The sequence below is a fragment of the Protopterus annectens genome, chromosome 14.part0, assembly GCF_019279795.1.
Source record: "Protopterus annectens isolate FY-2018-M chromosome 14.part0, PAN1.0, whole genome shotgun sequence".
Lineage (NCBI taxonomy): Eukaryota > Metazoa > Chordata > Ceratodontiformes > Protopteridae > Protopterus > Protopterus annectens.
The window spans coordinates 1,024,504,714-1,024,523,428 of record NC_056748.1 but is presented as its reverse complement, the minus strand read 5'-3'; the positions used below and the strand labels follow the sequence as shown (position 1 = coordinate 1,024,523,428).

At 37.6% G+C, this 18,715-nt stretch overlaps 1 protein-coding gene across 1 annotated transcript in view; it reads left to right on the top strand.

The window, feature by feature from the left end:
- The window catches only part of HPSE2 (heparanase 2 (inactive)), a 2,291,060-nt gene that overhangs the window by 266,259 nt on the left and 2,006,086 nt on the right, over positions 1–18,715 (top strand). Inside the window, exon 3 of the mRNA XM_044056830.1 lies at positions 4,777–4,938. Coding sequence (XP_043912765.1) covers positions 4,777–4,938 — 162 coding nt within the window. The remainder of the gene's footprint in view (positions 1–4,776; positions 4,939–18,715) is intronic.

Sequence of the window (18,715 nt, the reverse complement as noted above, 5' to 3'; positions counted from 1 at the left end):
CTAACTTCATGTGTCCGGTCTGTGAGTCATTTGGTTGTCCTTCTGGTGACATAGAGATTTATGTCTAAACTTGTGAGTTTGTCTATGGGGGAAGTATTGTGTCAGATACCTCTACCAGGTCAAGGTAGGCAATATGTACCATTTTGGCCTCGTCTATGGCTCTCGTGACCTTTTCAAAGAAGTCCACCAAGTTTCGGTGGCATAACCTGCCTGTGATGAAATTAAAATGGAATGGGACCAGTGTTGGAAGATTTCCTATGTCTTTGTTTAGCAGGTTCACAGTAATTATTTCCATGGCCTTTCATATAAGACTAGTCAAACTTATGGGTCTGCTGATGGTCCAGCTTTGTGTGGAGAAATGACTATTGCAGTTCTCCATTCCTTAAGGAGGAAGCCTGTCTGGAGGCTGTGGCTGAATAGAGATTCTACTGGGCCCAACAGGTCATTTTTAAAGCTATTTATGAGGCTTCCTGTGCTATCTAGGACCCACTGATACAGTGTTTTTAGCTCTGGAAAGTGCAGTGAGACCCTATTTTTTTTGTGAAAGTTGGGAAAGAAACAGTAGAGGGCATTTTCTGGGTGGTTAATTTATAGGTTCATAGGTAAGTACTAGGATAGCTGTCCTTGTGGACTATTTTAAGTTTAGCCAATCTCACGCAGAACTAAGTCAAACCCTGTACCTTCTATCGGAGAGTTAAATATCGTAGCCATTATTCAGTGGTCACCAAAAATCCCAGCAGAAACGCAACAGAGTTGTAGAAGCAGTATAAATGCTTTCCTTTCATTATATCACAAAATACCAGTAGCAAATAATACCTGACTTGAAACAATATTAGCAGCAGTCCAAGTTGTAATGTAAAACTGCTGGACTCTCCATGTTCTAGCAAATGTCTGGCAATGGTACTATATCTGAGTCCTTTCCTTACACAATAAAGATGGTCCCTTATGTGTTCATAGGCAGGTACTAGGCTATCAGCCTGAGGGGCCTACGTAAGCCTAGCCAACAAGGTTCCCTGGCTTACACCACCCAAGAAAGTTATTTTCCTGTGCCACTGTCGAACAGAGACACAGAAGTGATCCCCGGGGTGTATTTCCTATAGATTCATAGGAAGGTACTAGGCTATCGGCCCGAGAGCCTACGTAAGCCTAGCATAAGTAATCCCTTTACATGCTGTGGGAGTAGAACTCATATCCTTCTGCATCAAAAGCAAGTACAATACCTGGTGTGATATGACCATTTGTTCTCTTAGTTGTCTATCTGTTTTGCCAACATATTTTTTTTTACAAGTGCAGCTGGCTACGTATATCAAATTCTTGGTTTCACAGTTAGGTGCAGCTGTAAATGTGTATTTTAGGTACATGCTATGGTTGCTATATGAAGAAAATGAAAAATGGAAGAAGGTCAAAATGTGTGTTTATTTTTGTCAAGAGGAGCTGGATTTGCAAGATATAGGTTCATAGGTTCATAGGTAGATACTAGGCTATCTGCCCTTGGGCATTTATAAGCCTAGCCAGAGTGTACTTGGCTTCCACCTCCCTATTAGATTAGCCTACTGTACCTCTGTAAAGTAGGTCACAGAAGGTACCCTTTTAAGATTAGTTTACTGTGCCTCTGTCTAGTAGGGACACAGAAGAGATCCCAGGGGTGAATTTGCGATTTCCCATCCACGCGTCCAGATTTCACTTGAAGAGGGTCAGCGAGGGGCTATGTCTAACATGAATTGGGATTCTATTCTAGAGTGAGGGGAGCCTCTGGGAAATGGATTTTTTGAGGTGGAGCATGTCCATTAATTCTGGGTTTGACATGGCTTTGTACGTCAGGCATAGATTGCCTCTGAATAGGCGGTAAGCAACTGAGTAGAGCTGGAGTTTCTTTAGTCGAGCTGCATAGGACATCTGTTTGTAGCCCATGATCCTCTTGGTGAGGTACTTTTGGGATCTCTCCAGTTGCTGTAGGTGTCAGGTAAGGTACATCCCAAAAGGGGCATTGTATTCAATTATGGGCCTGATGAGTGGCAACGTGATTATCAAAGGAGCGATTACTATCTACGTTGGTCCCCAAATGTCTAACTACTTCTTCCGTACTTAATGGATTACCACCTATGTGGTAATTTGTGGGCACCTTGTTTTTCCCAAAGGGGATGACTATGCACTTTTTAGCATTTAGCTTGAGGCCGTGGCTCTGGCATCAAGCATCCATCTCTGTGAGACCCTTTTGGAGGATGCTTGTGTCAGCTGGAGATTCGATTATGACCCCTAGTTTGCAGTCATCTGCGAACTTTGTCAGCCATAATCCCCCCGTGTTAGCCTGAACCTCAAAGAAGTATATATCGAACAAGAGTGGTCCCAGAACTGAGCCCTGTGGGATGCCACTTGTAACTGGTTTGGATTCGGACATGGCACCTGCGATTCTGACCATGTGGGTTCTATCTCTGAGCCAGTTTGCAACCCATCTTGTGATATAGGGGTTGATATTTAAGCTGGTAAGCTTATTTATGATGCCCGAGTGGGGTATTGTGTCGAAGGCTTTTGTGATGTCCAGATAGGCTGTGTGGACTACCTTACCCTCATCTATGGCTTTGGTAACTGTTTCAAAGAAATCAACTAGGTTTAAGAGGCAAGATCTGCCCTTAACAAAGCCGAATCCAGTGTCTGGAGGCTCCCAATGTCTTTGTTTATGAGTTCCATGATAATACGTTCCATAGCTTTACAGACCAGGCTAGTCAGACTTATGGGGCGATAGTTTCCAGGGTCAGTTGTGGCACCATCTTTGTGGAGTGGGACCACTGTAGCTGTATGCCATTCTTTGGGTACATATCTGTAGTAAGACTAAGTTTGAACAGTGACTTAATGTGAGGGTTCAGTTCTTCTTGGAGCTCATGTAAGACACAGCCTGGGACACCGTCCGGTCCCACAGATGCTGTGTTTTTTGCTTTGGAGAGGGCATCTTTCACCTGTGCATCTGAGATGTCAGGGAGGTTACATTCAGTTGGGATAGAATACACATTCAGCAGGGCAAGCTTTACAGACTTCCTTCCACTTTGTTTTTCAAAGATGGCTGTTCCAGCCATTTCATACTTTGCAAGGAACAATAATTTATTTTTATAAGGTAGGTACTTCAGCTGCAGTCAGTAGTAAATGGACTTTTGAAGTTCTGTGTTCTTTTTCTAACTTCATAACTTACTGTCTGATGGATTTTGTTGTAGTCATGGAACTCTCTGACATAACATAAGACATTTGTGCTGAAATTAACTGTGCCAGTGTTATCAGTACTTTGCTCGACAACTTGTCAAGGACATCTTGACACTATTTCCCCCCATCTTCCTCAAAGCAAGGCCTCAGCCAATGGACTTATCTGCATGTATTATCCAGAGGTTTATCTACTACACAGAAGACAGACTGGAGCCTATTAGATGGGTTCATACCACCTTACATATCTGTCTGTCTTCCTGGGTGTCCTACAAGATACGATAATTTGCATTTACCATCACTGTAAAAATATCTTGTGTAAGCACTGCAGCTTATGATGGTATATTGGTGACTTTGTACCATTATGGTCACTATCATTGTTTCAACTATACAGTTACATTTTTTGCACGGCTGTAACTCTGCTCAGGCCTGATTGTTTGACTCAGGTCTGTGCCAATTATAGGCATTGCAGAATGCATCATGTTTGGTTAATACAAACCTCTTTTTCACCTGTCCTCATTTGTATGCAGGTATTTGTTGACTGCAATAGACCGCTGATCCAAATGGACCCTTTTCAAAATTGACAAGAGTTTATTATCAAGATTCAAATAAAGCAAATCAAACATTAAAGCATGGAAACTACATAATTACTTAAACAGTATTTTAGAGTTAGTAAGATAATCTATAAGTATCTAAATAAGTCAATGATATAATCATATTTCTGATATTTGCAGTAGGTAGTAGGTGTAAAATAGAGATATGAGAAGGATGCCTGATGCAGTCAGCAGATTGAAAATAAACAATACAGTTGGATAAAGCAATGCAAGAATAAAAATGTAGGTGTTAGTGCATCTCACAGATCTGTGCAGATAATAAAGAGACTTCAAATGTAACCATAAAGGCATTTAATATCATCAAGACAGGACAGAGTTAAGACATGTAGCTTAAATAAAGAGTTATTTAGAAGTGGAAGTGTGTTTCTGAAGAATGGTATAGTTAGATAGGGGGAGGAATGCATGATGGGGTTGTCAGAATGCAAAAGGAGCGAATGATAGAGAGGAGGGGTAAATCATGCAGATATACAGTATTGTTACAGAATACAGGCAGAGAGACTGCTCATTATGTCCCACTAGAAGTGCAGTGCATTTGTGTGTGGAAGCATCACTGTAATAAGAAGTCTCTAGGCCACCATTGTCTCACAGACAAGCATAAGATGGTTTAGATGTAGAACTACGAAGTACAAGGGAGAATAAGATGCTTTTAATGCTTTGTTCATTCTAAGTTTTCTTTTAAATGTTATTTGTTAACTTGGCAAGTAGATTTATCTTTTGTGTACCTGTTTTCAGCCAACGCTCAATCCACAAAGGCAAATGTAAATAAAAAATATGTTGACAAGTTTATGGCAAGTAGAAAAAAATGGAGAACCTATAAAAAACACATATGTAAACCGAGAGCGTGTAAAACCCAGATATATAGCTGTTGGAAGTTGATATCTAACTTTACTTTGTATAGTTACTATTCCCATGGGGGGGGGCACTATTTTCCTGGTCTAGCTTTTCATTTTCCTTCTTTTTCTTGCTTGTTCAGACATTGTGAGGAGTGATATTGCGTTGGACAAACAGAAGGGATGTAAGATCGCACATCATCCAGATGTCATGCTAGAGCTGCAGCGAGAGAAGGCAGCCCAGATGCAACAGGTCCTAATGAAGGAACAATATTCAAACACATACAGCAACATCACAATAACAGGTAGGATGCAAGGCCAGCTGGAGAGACATGCTGGTCCTGCACAAAATTATTTCACTTTACCTTAGAAGTGAAATGGTAAAGTCAGACAAAGTTGTTTTGTAAAATAATTTTTCTTGTGATAATGAAACTAATTTCTCTTCTGACCTATTAGCCATAATTAACTAATTTGCTCACAGTGTTTGAGGTATTTTGTTTTGACGCATTTCTCCTTGTAGAAAAAATACTTTGCATTGTTAAGATTTAACCCAGCTTGTCAAGTGTTATCCTAAAGCTGAAACCCGAGGGAGGGAACAGCAGCTCAGACCAAGAAGGAGTAAATCTAAACCATAACTCCAAACCCTGCAAGTTATACTTTCTGTTATAGAATTAAAATAATTTTACCGACTCATTTTAATGAGTTGTGAGATCACTAAGGATGCACACTTGAATGCTGCTTCATAATCACATGACTCACTAAGGATGCACACTTGAATGCTGCTTCATAATCACATGACTCACTAAGGATGCACACTTGAATGCTGCTTCATAATCACATGACTCACTAAGGATGCACACCTGAATGCTGCTTCATAATCACATGACTCACTAAGGATGCACACCTGAATGCTGCTTCATAATCACATGACTGCAATAGTAATGTTCTGCTGCAAACAAGGAGGCACTGCTTACCCGTTAAGAATTAGTCAAGATATGGATAGAAAAGACTTTTTTAATTTAAAATCACCCAGAAGAGAAACAGAAATGAAAAAGATAACGTTTATTCTACTGTCTGCTTAGTCTGACACAGTCCCAGCAGTGGGTTATGTTTCTGCATTAAAGTTATAATCCTCATCCCTACTGACTGACCAAAAAACCTGTCATTTAACTCTGCTACTTATCTACAGGAACTGCATATATTGCATGTGTTGAGGGCTTAATTTAGGTAATGTAATATGGCCGTTCTGATATCTGCTTGTATTTTTTTTTTCCAAATTGTTGAAGTTTGGAGACTTCTCTGGTTTTGTCTTCTGTTCCACATGCCTGTCTAAGCATGAAAGGCCTGAAATTCATTTTTATATTGCCTACATGTTGTTATATTGCTTTGGATTCACTGCAGTTTCAATTGTCTCTATTCTTAATATCTTGCTCTTCACAAGTATTTATATTTTCTTGTCAAATGGGGGTCCAAGTTGTATTATTTGGCAGCTGGTGTGTCAGAATTTAACACTTCGTACATTCTAAATCTCATTCTTGAAGTGTACAACATTTTATAAAGGATTTATATGGGAGGAGCATCTGTAATTGAATGCTGAATTTATCTGTACTTGTATTATATAATAACTATTAGCATCTATAAGGATTGTTTTAGTACTGGTGATATCCATAACCCTTTCGAAAATGACTTGTTTGGCTTTGCAGTTAGCTATCCTGGTAAATGGCTGCCCCATGAATGTACAAAATGTAGGATTGTTCTTGGGAGGCAGAGATGGAATCCAACCTTTTGTAGAAGCTTTACTTATAGCTATGAAAGGAAGAAAATTTAATTTGCCCACTTTTGCTAGGATACTTATAGCTTCAGTCTTAATTGTTGCCTGCATGTTCTGATTTTAAATCACTGGCATTTTGATGTAATCACACTTTGAAACTCCCCTGAACATGGATGACGCATTATATGAAAAGGCACACTGAAGTATGTTTTTGCAGAACAAATTATCCATGGATTAAATATTCTAAAAGCAGAGTATGTAGACATAATGTGCTATGAAACAGCCATGCTGCTAAAATGGATAGATGAAAGGTTCTCTTGAAATGGAATGCTATTCAAATGTATGTGTGTGTTTAATCAACATCTGGATGTGGTTTACACCAAAATGTATGTGAATGTGTTGTACAATAAAGAAAGCAATAATATATATATCAAGAGACCATTAAAATTCTTCTGAATATTCCAGTCAGGGAAAATGTTTGTCAGCTAAGGTGTTCTTTAGTATATTGTTTGTATGTATTTCATTTAAACAGCTATAGGTACTACGACCATCATCTCTGGACATGCAGTAGTACTGACCTGTTTGAATACTGAACTGGGTACATCTTAGAATTTCTCTGGAAGTGATGTAATGCAGAGCTTTATACAAGTCCTTTAAAACAGTTTGTATTGATAGTAATGCATATTTGCAAGTGATACAACACATTTTCAAATCCTGCAATGTATATTCTTGTACGTGTTGCATCACAAACCTTAAAATGAAACACAGTGCATGTCTGCAAAGGGGGTGCAGGTCTTCCTACTTTAGTTTTAAGACCCCTTACTGTAGGTCAGGTCTGTGTATCAGGAAGTCCAAATCTTTGTCAAACAGTATAAAGAAGTGTTGTCGAAGATCACTATATGGAGTGCATCAACAGGCTTTGCACAGTGTTGTATAGCACATGGCTTTGTTATTTGTATCCACAGCGGTATAACAGTGCAAGTGTCATTAACCGCTAGCATTCAAATCTCTGTATGTGCTATCACTTTAGTATTTCCTGTATTTAATGTCTTTCCATGGACTGGAGTGCAGTTAGTGTGATAACTGTACAGTAATGGAAATATGCTCTAATGCAAATATTTTTATACATTGCATTTACATCTTTATACCGGCGCAGTACTTTCATGCAGTTATTTCTGTGTAAAGAAATGTTGGTGTTTGCACATACAGCAGAATAACTTTTTTGAAACATGATTCTTTTGTTGATTTCACAGACTCTCATCAACATTCTAAGAAATAGCAGCCAAACAACAATGAATACAATATGATAACTTTGTAAAAAATGCCTTTGTTAGTGAAGGAAGATGTTTACAGGTACTCTTAGGCAGATTTTTGTGTACACAATAATACAAATTTTCATATGAAATGAAACAGATTTTTTTGTGGTTTATACACAAAAGCTCCTTGCATATAGTGCAGTGGAAATATTGTGCACTTTACATACAAATGTTTTAAACATGGAAAATAATGCTCTACTAGCTTGCCAATATAACAAAACAGTTGTTCCCATAATAATTGTCCAGGTTGCTCTTAAAAAGATCTAAACTAGTGCTTGCTTTAATGTAATTTGGTAGCCTGTTCCATACATCACCTGTTGTCTCAGAGAACCAGTCAGTACACGTCTCATTCCTACAGAGTCTTCCACATAGCTTGTCTGATAATTCTCTACTACTTTTTTATAACCCCAAACATTCACAGAGATAGTTGTCTCTAAATGCTTATAAACCTCAATAAGATTTCCTCTTGAATATCTGTAAGAGCCACTATAAGAGATCAAATTTTTTTTAGTCTTTCATAACTTAAGTTTTCACATCCATGAATGCTCATGGTATATTTCTGCTCTACTCTTTCCAGTTTACTCATGCTTGTTTTCTTATAAGGTTTCCATATTATTATTCCATACTCAAGTTAGGGTTTAATGTAATTAACAAACAATGACTTCATCATTTCTTATTTTTTAGACTTTGTAAATCTTGTTGTACAGTCTATAGTTACATAACTATCATTAACCAATTGATTGATACGATTAGAAAAACTCATAGCTGAATCTACCCATATACCTAGGTCCTTACACGAGTCTACAGTTTCAATCACTGCGTGCTGTATTAAATATTCACCTTTCAGTTTGTCTCCCAAATCTCATATGTTTAGTTTTTTATGTATTTATTGGCATATTATTCTCCTGTGCCCAAATGGTTTATTTGGTCAAGTTCTTTTGTAGACATGCCCTATCTGTAACACATGTAATCAGTTTACCCAATTTCAGGTCATTCGCATACAGACTGTAGAACACCTTGATGAAAAAGGCCTGCAAGAAACAATCTAAACAAGTAAGGGCCTAGGACACCCTGATTTAACCAAGAATTTCACCTGTCCAATTGCTGTATGATACTTGCCATGTCCTAGTCATAAGTCATGCAGCTATCCATCTTATCAACAGTAAATCAATACCTAGTTGTAATGTATTGCCCAGTGTTTTGTGTATGACCCTGTCAAATGCTGAAGTTAAATCTATATAAATTACATCACAGCACAATTTTTTCATTTATAGCTGCTGTTATATTGTCATAGAACATCATCTTACAGATGGTAATAGGGTTATTTTCATTGCATGATAATGTATGGTTTCAAGTCCCAATCTTTGGAGTATTGACAATAATTTATCCAGTATTACTATCTACATTATTTTTCTACAACATGAACGAAGACTTAAGGGTCTATATGACTCTGGGTTTGTCCTACTCCCCTTTCTCTTAAAGACAGGTTTAATAAGAGCATGTCGCCAATCTTGAGGAATCTCCCCATATTTATATGACCTAGTGAATAATAGATATAATGGTACTGTAAGTTCTTGTTGAAGTGTTCTCAAGTCGTTATTACTAATTCCGTCTCCTCCCTGCGCTTTGTTTGGATCCAGTTTGCATAGTTCTTTTCAATATAATCTATTTTGATTCCAGTATCAGAGTCTAGATGGATATCACTAGAAGAACGTATCCCCTTTGTGGAGCCAAACTGTTATGCAAAATATTTTGTTCTGTTGTGTGTGAGAATAAATTTTAGAAATCTAGATATAGTTTAGGAATTTGTATATCTTTACTCCTTCCACATCTTATGCAGCAATAAAATGGTTTCCTATTATGCTCAATATCTTTATATAAATTTTCTTCAAATTTTTCTTCAAATCTTGTCTCACACTATATTTAATTTGTTTGTCCAGCTTGTTTATTTCAGCTTTCAAAGTTGTAGTATGACCTCTTTTACATTTATTATATTTTTTGTCTCTCACCTTAATCGGGTATCTTGTTGTTATGGAAATATGTCCCCCCTGACGTTGTGTGCCTATATCCTGATATTAAACATTTTCTTTGCACTCAAACAATTTCTCTTTCAAATCTTTCCACATTCCTTCTGCAGTTTTCCCACTCAAAGCATCACGGCTATTAGTTTCAGGTAGTGACTGTTTTGCTTCCATGTAATCTGTAACTAATGTTCTGTGCATTGCTTTAAATTTAATTCTGGCAGAATTATCTAGCAGTTTTGGTAGAGTAATACAGCTATTTTGAAGAAGAGCATATCATATTTTTCTTGCACACTGTAATTCAAGTCTTTTTGCTAAACTTGATTCTTTGTTTATACTTTGCAGCTTTGGCATGAATTATTCAAGTAACAATGGCACGTATTGCTGATAAGTGTATGTGTAAAGCACATGCACATACATACATACATGTGTGTGTGTATATATATATATATATATATATATATATATATATATATATATATATATATATATATTTGTATATGTTGGTATGTTCCATATGTCAGGATTTATAATGAAATGCATAATCTCAATTAAGTGATACTTAAAATTCTGTAACCAAAACATCTAAAGCCGAAAGCAGCATAAACATCCAATGTTGAGAAAAAAAAAAAAAGAAAAATGCAAAAGAGTGAAATCAAAGCATTTCTGCAGGGGGGGGGGTGGTTGCACACACCCTGTGTCATCCAAGAGGGATACATTTTGGAACAACTGACAGCCTCTCCACTGAAAAGCAAAGATGACACATTGAGGCATAATGATTGGCAGAAACAGCCTGCAAAGCCAAGTCCCTTCATAAATTGAAAGAACACATAGGAGAATTCAGAGGATTTGCCATTGGTCTGGCTGGAAGATACTCCTATAATCAAATTATAAGGATAATCGCAGAAAAAAGTCATGAAAAAATCTAAATGTTCTTGCAGAAATGTCTCTGCATACCCTTGTGGGCAGTATTGGAGGAGAAATCTGCAATTTGCCTCAACTATGAGCACATTTTTAATGAACTGTTAGGCTCACTAGAAATCAGCAGTACATCAAATTTCAGTCTATAGAGATGGCTACTTTGCTGGTGATAACATCCCTCCATGGGCACTGATAAACATGGAATCTATGTGGATAGATTCAGAAAGATGAGGGCCAAAAGTCTTGTCTAGCTGTGTCTTTGTGGCAAAGGCTAAGTTAATGTCTTACGGCCTTTCCTGGATAATCCAGGGCTTATTTTTTATCAAATTTTCATTAATAGCACCCAGAGAGGCACCTTAGAGACGCAGGCTGTATCATTCAGCCATTGATTGAAAACTGGCTTTCTGGGTAGAAGAGAACAAGAGAGTGAAGACTGTTAACATATATACACAATTACTAGGGTCCCCACCATTCCTGAGTAAAGACAAGACCTCTTCAACACCCTACCTGATGATTATAAACAATGTCATGGTGATTACAGTTCGGGGTCAGCACTGATGGTAGGTATGGCTTCTCGGAAAGGTAGTGGGCAAGAAGGAAAGTGTACAATGAAAGATGGAGCTAAGAAGAATCAACCTAGAGGTGAAAACTAGAATCAAGAAATCAGATCAGAAAACAAAAAGTACCCAAAAATACCTGAAGACCTTGAGTGAAAAGGTCAAGTCAAGGGTTGGGAGGGTGGCCTAATTGTTAAGGTATTTGCCTTACAAACACAAGGTGCAGGGTTTGAGTCTCACAAGGGATAATTGGCTAGGCTTAAAATGGCCCACAAGGGCAGTTAGCTTAGTACTAACCTAACCTATGTTTTCATATAAGTAACCCAATGAAACATCAAAATTCAGGTTAGAAATTAAAATGAAAAAAAAAAATGAAAAAAAAAAGTCATTTTATTGGTAGAATAAAGGTAGGATCACAAAGGGGTGAACAGGATCAGGTCAAAGCAAAATCTCAGAATGAAGCTTGTGCCCTGTAAAATAGATAAATAGGGTGAATGGAAGACATAATAACAATATAACAAAGGGAAAAGAATGGCACAATAAATTTTAGCACCAAAAACACAACTATTTGTTATGTGAACTGATCTAGACAAAAATAACTGGGGAGAGATATTTTATTAGTTTACCTAGACAAAAAAAAAACTAACCCCTTTGAAGTTCTGTGACCAAAAAGTCAGTCAGATAAGTCAGCTTTGGATATGCTCCCCACTTTACCTTGGTAATGCATGCTAATCCTAACTGTACTACTTATCTTAGAAAAACTCTTTCAGTAACAATACACAATACATCTCAAACACTCACCATGCATAAATACATACATACATGTACAAATGCCCATGCAAACCCCACTAATGTACAAGAAAGCCAACCAAAAAAATAGTATAAATCATGGCATTGGTGAACTGTCAGTGATGATCACTTGTCCTTCCCAAATTAACTGTAGTAGTGAAATGGAAGTGTTGTACTGTAAGTCATTTTCATCTGTAAAAGGAATTGTAGTAGAAATTCCAGATCCATAATCATTATACAAATATTAGACAGCCAAATGGAGTCACCATACCCAACATGCAAATTTCTAGCTTACCCTCCCGAGACCAGGTTTGCTTCCAAATGAGATGATCACTGAAAGTGAGGTGACAGATAATTACCCCTGGAGTTAAGGACTATGCAGCTCAGCTCTGGCAGAGGTGTTATTATCTTCAATGAACCTGGGATTTCTTCAGTAGGCTAATTCACAATGCCCCATGTGTGCTTCGACAAGTGGAACCCTCCAGAATACTGACAGTTGACCCACACATGCTTCTGTGCATGATCTAACTCTGGCTACTACGTGCAAATATACTACTCGGTGGGCCTGTATTACTGACATTTTGTGTGGACTTGCTGCATTGGACCAGGATGCAGCTCCTTTCTCCCACAATAGATGCGCTGGTAGTGACTGGTCCAGTGCCCACACCATTACTCAATCCAATGCTATCTTGATCATCATTTAAGTTTTATCCCTCTGTACCCTGTAACCAGCTAGGAATCTTTTTTAATACAAAATAAACCAACTGGAAAGAAACAGTAAAGCTGCAGTATGAGTATTTTAAACTATGACAGATCAGTAGCAAAAGCTTGATCCTGTCAACAGTAGCGGTCAGTGAGATGAGGAGGTTTGTTTAGTAGGCCCAAAAATCAAAATATAACCGGTAAAAAGGATATAGATCTAAACTCCCCTTCTCAGCAAGATGTACAACAAAGAATGGACAAATTGGCAGCAATTATTATCTTTAACATCAGATGAATGTCATCTAAGGGACAGGATCCAAAGTTAAATGGCTATTTTGGACATTTAAGTGACATTCTGAAGTATTTTCAGCTCAGAAACAGAAGTCTGATGCAGTTTCTTTGTACGTCAACTGTTGGATTACAAGCTGTATAAACCATACTGTTCATGCAACCAGTGGTGGTGCTGAAAAAATAATAGCGTTGTACAGTAATCCTCTACTTTATCTTGCAGTGAGAATATGCACGAAAGAGGGTTGTAGGTAGGCTTTATATCCTGCAAAATACTTATTTTAAATTGTGAGTTCTATGCACACATCTATGTTCCTCAATTACATATGCTTAGAGTTTTTTATGTGCCATAATGAGTTTCATACGGAAATGTAAACTTTATTATGTTTACAGCTCATGCATTTTGATTAGTCATAGCAGACCCAAGCACATCCATAATTAGTCTTGTAGAGGAACACATGCCCCTTGGACTGTTGGAAATAGAACCATGTTTAGTCATTTTTTTCTGTCATTATGCTTAATAATTGCAAAATGTTTGTTGGTAGTTGCATCAAATCTGTGAACTATCACTGGGAAGATAAGTTAATTAAGAAGGTATGCAAGACATGTACTGCTTGCTATATGGTTCAGCTGCAGTAACCGGTTTACTGATGAAACAAGGTGGGTCTGGATACAGAATTCCAAGTCTGTACTACTTTCAGTAGTGGTTCATAAGACAGAGCACTAGTTCCTGAATTTATCCATATCTGTCTGGCTGTCCATTCCTTTAGCCGTTGCATTATTTGTTTATTGGTAAATCTACTAGACACAGATGCTTTGTTTTATGGAGGAAGCGGGAAGACTAATTTTAGAGAAGCAGAGACCGAGGGAATCAAACCCTGTATTATAGGATGATGCATGTTTGTAGCTCAGAAGTCTTAATGCTCTTTGCTAAGCTACCTGATACTGTTTGAACTGCAGTATATTTATTTTATTTTGTTTTACTTTTATTTACCGGGCGTGTCTGACTGGGCCAGGAGCCCATTTTCAGTAGAGTCCTAGGGAGAAATGTTCCACATACAAAAGTTGGAAAAATACAGAGAAGGGAGTTGACAAAAAACGGTGTGTGTGAAAGTAACACTCCTGTATGAGATGTTAACATAGTAAATGAAAGTTCATGACAAATATATAAAATGTGGAAATAAATCCGTGAATACATATAGGAAAAAATATATATATATATATTAGCCTAGTAGGTTAAATGTTAGAGATACATTGTCAGTGTAACAATGTGTTGTAGTACATTAAACCATCTCTTTTATATTTGTGCTAGTCCATTTCAGCTGAACTGTTGCCCCGTAAAGTAGATTTATCATTGGGGCTTGGGCAGGGTTCGGGGATCAGCATGGCTGTGGGAAATCCAAGGGAGGTGAAAAACACTGTTATCATTTTGCTATTTGATGATTCCCCAGCACTGCACAATTACAATTTAAAATATTTTCTATTCTGTGCATCAAAGTGAACAACCATTTAATGGTAGATTTTGCAACTTAACATTGCTTTTTTAACTTACGTGACCAGTTTGTATTTTACAAAATGGTTTGTGTGTTTTTATATTCAGCAACTTGGATCTAACTCTGCACGGGGATGAGAATCACGACTGGTAGTTTATATGCAACAATGGCATGACAAGATGTAGTTATCCTTTTGCAACCAGCTGTGCGAATTGCAGAGGGTGTGTGAGTGAAATAGTTCAACCCAAACTGCTGCAGCTGCAAAATTTTAATGTCTAGATTTTTAGCTGTGGGAAATATTATTTCCAAATGATAAAACTTAAGAGTACAGTGGATGATAATAATGTCCAGAAACAGTCATTTTCACAAAGAGTGCAGATTAAATAGATATCTACTCAATTCACTTAGAATGACCTTGGAATCTCAGCGTCATGGGGCTTAGGCAGACTTTCAGAGAGGTAATTGGTAGTTGCATATTTTATAGTGTAACAGTGCTAAACTGTAACAAACCTTGTTAAAAAACAAAAGAAATCTGAAAGACGGCTATATAAGTGAGTTTCTGAACTGCTGCTATGATACTGATGACCTGTAAATGTGTGGGTCTTGGTCTGTGAACTGCTAGGCTTAAGAAATTTAAACACTAGAAAGCTCAGCTGACTTTCATTAATACAGCAAGGCATGCAGCACAGAGAAGTTGTTTTAACATTTTCCGAATAAACAGTTCAGATGAAAATGATAAAAAAATGTGAAGTGTGATCTACTTTGACACAGACATCCTTTATGGTTGTGCCAAACTGATTTCTTGCAAACATCTCTTATCATCAGTCAATCACAATCTTCTGATAGTTACAGACAAGTCTGTTATCAGCATAAGTTCCTGTTTTAGGTGTCATGTTGGCTGGGATCAACTGTTTGCCCTATACAGCAGTAAGAAGCCAGAGTTCATCTCTGGTATGTGGAGCCCCCTCTATAAAGTTAAAGTTGGGAAAAGCAAGTGCATACTTTGTGTGACTTAATAAAGGCCCAGAACGTAACAAATTCATGGCAATGTCTCATTATAAATCATTTTAATTATTACAGCTTTAATTGTACTGCTCCTATAATATAATTTATTTAGAAAGCAAATAGAAAATGCAAATATTTTTGGAGATCAGGAGGTGGTTAGATGCACAGCAAAGGTAATCACACACTTGAAAGTTTTTCTGGATTCTGATCACAACATAGGAAATAGGTACTTTAACCAGTCATATCTTTTACTGTTAAAGTGATATACAAGTGTAGATTGTAAATATCCTATCATGATATTTATTCTTAGCCATTCTATGCCGAGAATATTTCATTCTCTAATTTTCTGATAGCTGTGTTTTCCAGTTCAGAGTCGTGCAGAAGCAAGACCCTAGTACTCACTAGTGACAATACAGAGAAATTAAACCTGGACGGGACATCAGTCTGTTGCTGATCATACGTTTGAACTCTCCAGATTTTTGTCTCATATTTTGTTTTTTCTGGAAAAAATTATGGCAAATCATTGAGGACTGAAGTCGGAAAATGTCAGATATTTGAGTTTCAGGTTTCATATCCTTCAGAAAATTCATGCTAACGCAAAACCTGTTCTATCAACTTTCTAAGCTTGTAAGAGCAATATTTAAAAAGTATCCCTATTTTGGTGCCTTTATCCCTCCATTATTTGTAGCTTTGTCCAGATTTCTTGTTCTAAGAAGTTGAAAGGTATATTGCTGATGCCAGGAGTAAGTCATGTTATAAAATCAGACACTGTTGTCATTCTAATCGGCGTGTAACTTGGAGAACAGGCACTGTTGCTAATAGCAAATTAGGAAGAGATACACTAGTTTCCTGCAAACATATGTGCAACCTTATATAACTCAGTTGTGGTACAGTTTTGTCTTCAGTACCCTAGTGTACCATTTCTCAGAAGATGGTCCTTTTGTAGTCACTGCGAGTCCTTGCATAGTAAGTCTGAATAACACTTAATTGGTTCTGACCTAAAGGTCTAACTTGTAGTGCCATTGCAGATAGATTAACTTGCAGACAATTAATGAGCACAGCATAAGAGGTCCAGTATAGTGCCTTCTGAAGAATACTTACATGGAAACAAGCAATTAGCTAAATTACTTGACAGAAAATGATTATCTGAGTGTCCCAATATGTGATATAGTATCTGTTCCTCAGATTGTCTCAAAAAGTGGGTTCAAAACCATATTTTTTATTGCATAGAATAGCCTGTTTTCTAATGGCCACTGCATTCCTTTGACTGTCAGGGCAATGGATATAGCATCATATTATCTATGGTAGTATAATGAGCATCCCAATTACACATCCTTACTGGTTCCACTGATCAGAATGCATAGCAAGAGAGTAAAAGGAGTTACAAGAACAAATACATTTCCCCATCTAATGTAGAATAATGCTGGTATTTGGGGTCACATTTCCCCTCCTTAATATAATACATTGTGGTACTCATTATCTGGGGATGACCCAATACTAAGTAAGCCACAGAATCACTTTTCTCAAACTCATTATGTGGATTCTTCTCTTTTTTCCTCATAATAGAACTTGCTCATCATTCCAGATGCCTCCTTTGTTCAATCGGGTCTCACTGTGCAAGGTTTCACCCATTCATTTTGACTTCATGTAATAGTTATTGCCCAGATGCATCCCTGCAACCACCATCTTTCTACCTTTTCTAGCATTGGTGACCTTATGTTGAATCACTCTGGTAAGCCAGACCTGAGAATGATATGCCAGAACAAGTCTTAAACACACTGCTTATATTTTATATGCTTTAATATTTTGCTTATAACACTGCTAAGCCATGGTGGTGCAGCTGTAGCATTGTCACCTCACAGCAAGAGGTTCTCCTGTTTGATTCTCGGCTGGAGCGGCTTCTGTGTGGAGTCTGTATGTCCTCCCCGCGGTAGAGTGGCATTTGAAAGACATGTGTGAATGGGTGTGCCTTCATTGAAGGTTTGGCATCGGGCTGGCACCTCGGCACTATGAAAATCTACTGGCAATCATTAGCGGACCGGAGTTCCGCTGTGGTGACCCCTAACCGGGAAAAGCTGAAAGAAGAAGAAGTTTGCTATAACACTACGAAGATCGTGTAACCCAACTGTATGCAAAACATGCTGGTATGTCTTGTTGTAATTAGAAAGAGCCAAGAGGCTAAATAAATGTCCAGAGACAACCCCCCCAAAGAGTTAGGAAGGAATGAAGTAGTGTATTTGCAGTATTCAAAGGGGGGGCTCATTCTGTTACTGTCATCACAGTGTCATATTACATGTATAAAATTTTAGCATTTAGTCCTTCTCCCTAATGATTTAGATACATACAGTGTGTAACACAGAGAAAGGATCAATGTTTTGATTTATTTATTTTGGGTAGATCTTAGCAATATTGCCCAGCCCAAATCACCAAGCCTTTAAAGCTGACTTATCTGATTTTTGCTATGTACTCTTGTAACCAAAATGAAATTGATGATGGTCTTCATCAGTCTGCTTAATATTACAACATTCAAATTTGTCAAAAAAAAAAAAATCAAAGGAAACTTTATTGTCATTTAGCTTACAAAAGTGCAGTCTAAATGAAATTGCATGCATCAGGCCCGAATTGAGAAGACATATACATACATACAATAACACATACAATGGACATATATTCATTATTTCATATTAGACAGGATATTCTACCTGCATATTACCACAGTTTACCTTTTCTGTAATTTTCAGCAACTTATTGCACAAGTTGCTATTGCACTGTGTGATTCTCACATTGAATAAGAGGATTTAGTTAGTATAATATTGCACATTCATTGCCATCTATGTATTGTTTATATTTAGAATCTGAACTGTCTCTCATTTATTTGCACCAAAAGAGTTGGCTGTCCCATATATTGTCAATGACTGCCTTCCCTGAGATTATTGCTAGAGTTCAAGAGTCTTACAGCCTGAGGGATGAAGCTGTTTCTGTACCTGGACGTTTTACAGTGCACAATGCAGTATCTCCTGCCGTTTGACATACATGTGAATGGTTCATAAGCAGGGTGTGTAGGATCCTTGATTATTTTTGTAGCTCTGTTGTGACATCGTGCTGTGTATAACTCCAGTAGTGCTGGAAGTTTGGAGCCCAAAATTTGTGTAACAGGATAACACTTTTTGCATAGTGTAACAAACTTCCATGAATCCCACACCTCCCTCATTGGGTGCA